The sequence below is a fragment of the Lygodium microphyllum genome, chromosome 4, assembly GCF_053477565.2.
Source record: "Lygodium microphyllum isolate KBCC chromosome 4, Lygodium_microphyllum_v1.1.10, whole genome shotgun sequence".
Lineage (NCBI taxonomy): Eukaryota > Viridiplantae > Streptophyta > Polypodiopsida > Schizaeales > Lygodiaceae > Lygodium > Lygodium microphyllum.
In genome coordinates, this window is record NC_141138.1 from 94,803,029 (window position 1) to 94,809,902 (window position 6,874).

General features: G+C 42.8%; 1 protein-coding gene across 1 annotated transcript; it reads left to right on the forward strand.

Annotated features, from left to right (window-relative positions):
• The first annotated feature begins 1,096 nt into the window (after window positions 1-1,096).
• Window positions 1,097-3,550, forward strand: LOC148037344 (BOI-related E3 ubiquitin-protein ligase 1-like). The gene is made up of 4 exons (XM_087676248.1): window positions 1,097-1,682; window positions 1,790-1,881; window positions 2,020-2,321; window positions 2,573-3,550. Exons 1-4 carry the CDS (start codon window positions 1,624-1,626, stop codon window positions 3,137-3,139), a joined length of 1,020 nt encoding a protein of 339 aa, XP_087532374.1. The 5' UTR covers window positions 1,097-1,623; the 3' UTR covers window positions 3,140-3,550.
• The last annotated feature ends 3,324 nt before the right edge of the window (window positions 3,551-6,874 follow it).

Consider the following 6,874-nt stretch of genomic DNA (forward strand, 5'->3'; position numbering starts at 1 on the left):
CTAAGTATGTATATTTTAAAGAAATTTTGATCATCATCATGAATTGTAGCTGAGCCTTTCCCTTGTGCCATACAATCCTTGAAATATAGCCATCCCAAAAAATATGATGTAGAGATTCCACTTTGCCTCAACTCCACTTGGAATTGGTAAGCTCTCTTTTCCCCAACTTCTCGCTATAGTGACAATGGCTCCAACAATCACCTTCCAAATGAACACCTAGTCCATCCATGGCAAGCTGAACTACTAGTTGGTACATTAAAACAAGGTTTAGATCATTATTTAACTCCCCAACTAATGGAAATTAGTTTTGGAAGGGGCAAGCCGAGTAGTTTTGCTTTGGAAGGGGCAAGCCGAGTAGTTTTGCTCCCCTTGTGAGTTGTGGGCATATGTTACTCCGCTAGAAACCCACCCTTTCCATTGCCAATGAAAATGTTGTTTGTTTGGTTGGAACTTGGAAGGTGTGGCGCAAAAGACACTCGTCTCGAGCAATCGTCTGTCTTATACTGGCTGAATGAGACTAGGGGACTCTGTCTCGCTCGCCTCACTAGTACTGCACAAGAGGTACATGATTGTAGAGAGAGAGAGAGAGAGAGAGAGGAGGTTGTGCTTTCTTGTTCTTGAATTCGTTTCTTGTGCGTGGCTTGACTTTCGAGAGGGGCAGGGGCAGAGGGGCCACTGCGGGAAAAGGGTCTGGCCTGGAGTTAAAAAATAAAGGACACGCAGACGCAGAAGTCTGGTCTGACTCTCCACCCTCTCTCTCTCATTCACAGGCAGGCAGGCAGGCTCTCATACTTACATACCTACACATCGCTGTGAAGTTCCCGTTAACCCCTCTCTCTCTTTTTCTTGTGTCAACCACCACCAACCTGCCTCTTCTCATGACTCATTCATTAATCGCTCCCCGAAGAAAAAAACAAAATGAATTTGAAAAAAAAGGAAAGAAAAGAAGGGAAAAATCACCTCCATCAGCAACCTCTCGATCAAAATCTCTCCCTCTCTCTCTCTTAAAAGTTAAATCTTTCTTTTCCCTGCTCGTCTGTGCGTGCCTGCCTGCCTCTCACATAATTGCGCAGGCGCACTCTCACACGTACCCCTCCTCCTCTCATCACAAGAGTCTCAACAAGAACCAACCCAAAAAAGAAAAAAAATGCAAAGAAAAAGCGGAAGAAACAGCCCATTTTCTTGCCTCGTAATTTCTCTCTTTTGGCAGGAGCCCACACCCGTCACTCAAATTCCGCCTTGAATGGTACTACAATCTCTAGACTACTACCACCACACTACCAGTTCTCCTCTTCTACCTCCATCTCGCCATTTGCATGTCGTCTTCTCGAACCAACCGCCTCCTCCTTCATTTACCCTTTCTCCTCCCCCTCCTCCTGCTCATCATCCCTTTACTCGATTCCCCATTGTCTTCTTCTTCTTCTCCTTTTCTCTTACAACTTCTTTGTTCTCCTTCTCCTCCATTCTCCATCCCCGTTGGCATTCCCCGTTTGTCTCTTCCTTTCTTTTCCAAGTCCCTTCTCGATCCGTTCCCTCCATCGCATGCATCTCTCTCTTCCTTCTTAATACTTCGCCTTCCGTCTGTCTGTCGTCGCTTCGTCCATCGGCTTCGGCTCCTTCGCTATGGCTGTTCAAGCACAGCATCCTTCATCGGATCCATTCTTTAACGACCTTCTTATCAGGTAAAGTTTTCCGAAATCTTACTTGTTCCGTTTGTTTACCTTGCTGAGATTTCAAAGCAATCCGTCTTGTGCGTGCCTCGTCTTCTTATAATTTTCACTGTCCACAGGAGTGATAACCTTGGCCTTTCCATAGCCACCGGAGGTCAATTCCCTTCCAGCAATCCGTTCACCCCGAACTTAGTCAGAACTGTGAATCCAGGTATAAAGTCTTTGCAAGGCTTTCATTGCTATCAATCTTTCAGCGCTTATCAGGTGCAAGAGGTAACAGCAATGATTCTTCATATTCGAAAAGATGATAGACAGTAACTGTCCGTGTTTCCACGGGCGTTTTGTGCAGCGATGGCAATAAGGGGAGCGCAACAGCAGGCCACGTTGGGAGAGAGATCAGTTATGATTGAAACGGAAAATCTATTCAAGTGCAATCCTCATAAGAGGCCAAGAGAGAGCGAAGAAGCAATTAATAGAGTGCAGAGCAACGCCTTCTACGTAAACGCCTTGACGACAGAAGCCTCACCTATTGCTTCTACCAGTGGAAGAGAGAATCACTCGACCATTTCGGCGATGCCTGTGTTATCCGAGGAGCTGCAAATCCAGTTATCAAAGCAAAAACAAGAAGTGGAGCAGCTAATGGAAGTTCAGGTAATTTCAACAAAGAAGCTTCTTGGACACAGCTTTTGTCTGGTCATTAATGGCGCTTCGTCGCTTGACATCATTAACTAGAAGCTTCTTGTACACATCTTTTGTCTGGTCACCAGTACCACTTGGTTGCTTGAAAGCAATAACTAGACCATTGCAACCTATCTGATCGCATGTTAGCAGTTCGGTGTTTGATGTGTGGGCTCTGATATTTGCGTGAGCATATTGGTGTAATCTGCCATGTGTTTGTGCAGGCAGAGCAGCTAAAGCAAGCTTTGGAAGAGAGGAGAAAGAGGCATTTGAGAGAGATGCTTGCGACCATGGAACTAGCAATGCGTAATCGCTTGAAAATAACAGGGGACGAGCTGGATAAGGCTAAGAGGAAGAACTTGGAACTAGAGGAGAAAGTGAGGCAGCTGAGCTTGGAATCACAGCTATGGCAGAACTTAGCAAAGAACAATGAGCTTATGGCGTTCAACCTTAGACATAGTTTAGATGTAGTGATAGCACAGACAAAGGAGCAAATGAGCAAGGAAGGATGTGGGGAGAGCCAGGTGGAGGATGCGGAGTCATGTTGCATGCTTGGTGGAGGTGAGGCAGTAGCATACGATCCTGCCCATAGCTTCCGGGACAGCAGGGAGATGATGATAATGATGATGAGAGAACAAAGGAAGTGCAAGGTGTGCAAGATGGATGAAGTGTGCATCCTTTTATTGCCTTGTAGGCATCTCTGCCTGTGCAAGAAGTGCGAGGGATGCCTTGATGTGTGTCCGGTGTGCAGAACTCTGAAGAGTGCAAGTGTGCAAGTATACATGGATTAAAAGAGATCGCACTCGTATAGTCTGTCTAACCTGCAGACATTGCACATCGAAAACATCCCTAATAAATTTTTTGCCCGCGCTCAGAGAAATTTAAGGTTTACGCTCAATATGAAGCCCTTGCTAGCTCTTATGTTACTTCCATGGTCAAACAGTCTGGGTAACCAGCTGTCCCATAAGAAAGGCAAAACATCCGCGTTTATTAAGAGTGCAAGTGTATAGCTTAAAAACTGAAGTTTCACACCGCCAAAAATGGTTTATCTTGAACTGGTTTCGTTCGATGTTGAAACCCATGCCTTCCGAAACCTATTTGCAAGATGGGTCTTCGATCTTGAATTTCAATGATGGTGAGGTTTTCAAGCAAACTTTCTTTGCAACTTGTTTCTTGTTTTCTTTCTTCCTTCCCGTGTGATCCAAACTATTGTTGTTTGTAAGCAATTTGTGTCTTATGATTGGGTTTATATAGAGAAAAATAAATATTACCAGAAAAGAGTCCCAAGCCCCAACTTCCGAAGAATGTGCACAGTTTGAAATGACGCGCAGGAAGTCATCTTGCTCCCCTCCCTATTCTGTATGCTTGTAATTGGAAGGAAAGTACCCTTGCGACCTGATATAGAGAGGGCAACAAGGTGATTAGACAATACGGCAAGAAACAAATGGAACAAATGTAGAAACAATCTATACTAGTTCTCATCTTGCTTAACGCATTAAAAAGTCCTGTTCAATGACTCGGGAGGAAGTTATATGGCTCCCCTCCCTGTTTTGTATGTATGTACTTGAGAGCGAAGCGCCCTTGCGACCTTGAATAGGTAGGGCAACAAGGTGTTGAGAAGATACAGCACGAAACAAATGGAACAAACGTAGAAACAAGAAACAAATGGAACAAACGGAGGAACAACCTAGGCCAGATCTCATCTTGTTCAATATATTAAGCTTCTCTTTGTGCACAACACATAAAGCTGGATCAAAAGTGTAGAGAGAGTAGCGCTTAAACTTCTTGTAGAGAGAGTAACGACTCTGCATTGCGCAGGCTTACATGTTCTTTTTCATGGTCATTTCATTGGTTGAATTGGATGAGGAGAATTTAGAATATTGCAAATTGGGTCGAGTTCATTGTGTCAAGCAACAAAAGGTTCATTTTGTTAATAGCAATGAAAGGTCAATTTGCTGTAACCCCCATCTTTTTGAGCTCAATAAATATCATCCTTGAAACTGAAACATTGAATGTACTTGACGTATCGAGCATCTACACTCAATATGCCCCCAAAGTATTCAGGCACCACTTTAGCCAAGTGCCACCCTAGACAGTCGATTGGACAGAGATTTCTATAGCCACTTTGCATATCTTGAATACCTTTTGCCATCTTTCACTACTGTTTCCATCAGCCTCTGTGCTTCAGCACTTGTTTCACTCGAGTTGTTACCAACCGTTAAGACTGTTGCATTCGTTGTTTAACCTGTTGCTCTCAGAAAAAGCGAAGTCGTGTTTATGGTGTTAGCTACTTGGCGACTTTCCCCAGTTGCTAATCTACTACCTTGATTGTCACATCATCTCCTTAATTGCCAGCTGCCACATTATTCAGTATTCTAGTACTTTGTGGCATTATATTGATTTGCATACTTAAGTCATTCTCAGTATTTTCTTTATCAATCTTTGCTTTGATGGGTGGCTATTACACTAGATTTGTCTTTGGTTATGGATTTGAAGAACACACTAGATTGGAGATACCTCGTTTAAGTGTACTCCATCTTTGATTTCACTTGCGTATGAGTTTGATGCTTTCACATTCACAGTTCCTTTGAGTATTTAGTTTGATGCTTTCACACTCACATTCACATTCATATCCCCACCCTTATTATATTCAATGGACATTTAGATTCCTTTGGCTTAACTTTCGGATACTTCAGACCCACCATAGGTTATTCACTCTTAGAACATGTTAGGTTAATTTTAGTACATGTCTTTCATCCAGATTTAAGCGTCAGGCCATAACTAGATATTCGAAGTGTACCACTTTCTATGTTGGTGGTTTGTTTCTAAGAATGCCATTCATACAATATCATCCTCACAATATGCACATTTCACAAATTTGCAAGGGAGTCACACTTTGTCCTATGGTTATTGTGTGGGGAACCTCCCTCGTGTGCAAGGGAGTCTCGCACTTTGTCCTATGGTTATTGTGTGGGGACCTCCCTTGTGTGCTAATAAGTCACCTCTTACATTTCACAAATTTGCAAGGGAGTCGCACTTTGTGCTATGATTATTGACCATTACCTCAATATCATTGACGAGCATGGAGATGGACTTATTACCTTACCTCTCAAGATTAGGTCCTAGGCATCATTTTTCCTTATCATAGCATTCATCTTTCTTTCCTTTTAGCTAAAGTGGTTTTATAATTAAACATCAATTACTATACTACTAGTTTGTTTTTATGTGAATTAGATTGCTATTTAGGTGGTTGTGCCCTTGCATCCTTAATCAACATAGGAGCCATCTCCTTGATGTTGAGTTTTAGGCATGCCTACGCCACTTGGTAAGCATTAGGGCCATCTCTCAACATTGAGCATGAGCATGTGCCAATTGCCTAGGTAGCCCATTCTCCACTTGCTCTACTATGTGGGGAGTGTCATGTCTTATTGCTTTATTCACTAGGTCCATTTCCATGGTGGTTTGCCATCTTGGCCTGTCAACATCAAGTATGAGCATGTGCCAATTGTGTAGGTAGCCCAATCTCCCCTTGCTCTATAGAGTATTGGGGGAGTGTCAGGTCTTTTTCCTTTATTCACTAGGTCCATTTCCATGGTGGTTTGCCATCTTGGCTATTCTTGATTGGCATTGGAGTCATTTCTCGAGGTTGAGATTCAAGCTTTCTCATGCCACTTAGTCCACATTAAAGCACTCTCTCAAGATCAAGTACAAGCATTGTTCGGAGTGTGCCTAGATGGTTGATCCTCCAAATTTCTAGTTGAGGGGTATAAGATCTACTTTCTTCATCAAGTTATATAATTTCATTGTAGTTCTTGGCACCATAGAAAGATCGATATTAGGATCCTCCTTTAGAATCCACATCCATGGTTGAAAGGGGCTTTCTACCCTTTGTTTGGTAAGTTCAGGTTTTAGCATTGTCTTCTTGTCATCAACATCATCATCCTTGCCTTGTTGTGCCTACCCTTGCATTGCATAATAATCATCATCCTTGTCAAGGGGCGCTTAGGAAAGTGAACAATTTTCCCCATGATTGACATTGAGCAAAGTGGCATTTGTTGCATGAGCATTCTTATTTGCATTGTCTAGCATTAGTCTATGCATCTTATTGAGCATAATACCCATAGGAATGTTGCTCTCTTCACATCGTGAGTAGTTGCTCCACCCATAGTTCAATCACCTACATACATCTTCATACTTGGTCTTTGATACCCTTGTGGGTGGTTGGATAGTTTCCTCATTGACAAGCATGTAGGCTAGCCCATCTCGCCTCTGTCTCGTGGGACCAAAAAGAAAAAGGGCTTCCAATGGAAGAGATAACCATCACCTCTATAATCTTGGCAAGTTCTTGGGTAGTTGATAATTACCAACTAATTGAGTAGGCCATTGACCAACCCACGTGTATCCTAGCATGCTTTGGGGTGCATCCACTCACAGTTGTGTTAAGCTTTATAGTCCTTGTTTCAATTTTACATTGAGAGGGGGTGCTAAGATAAATGATTGATTACCTTTAACCCCTTTTTGCAACT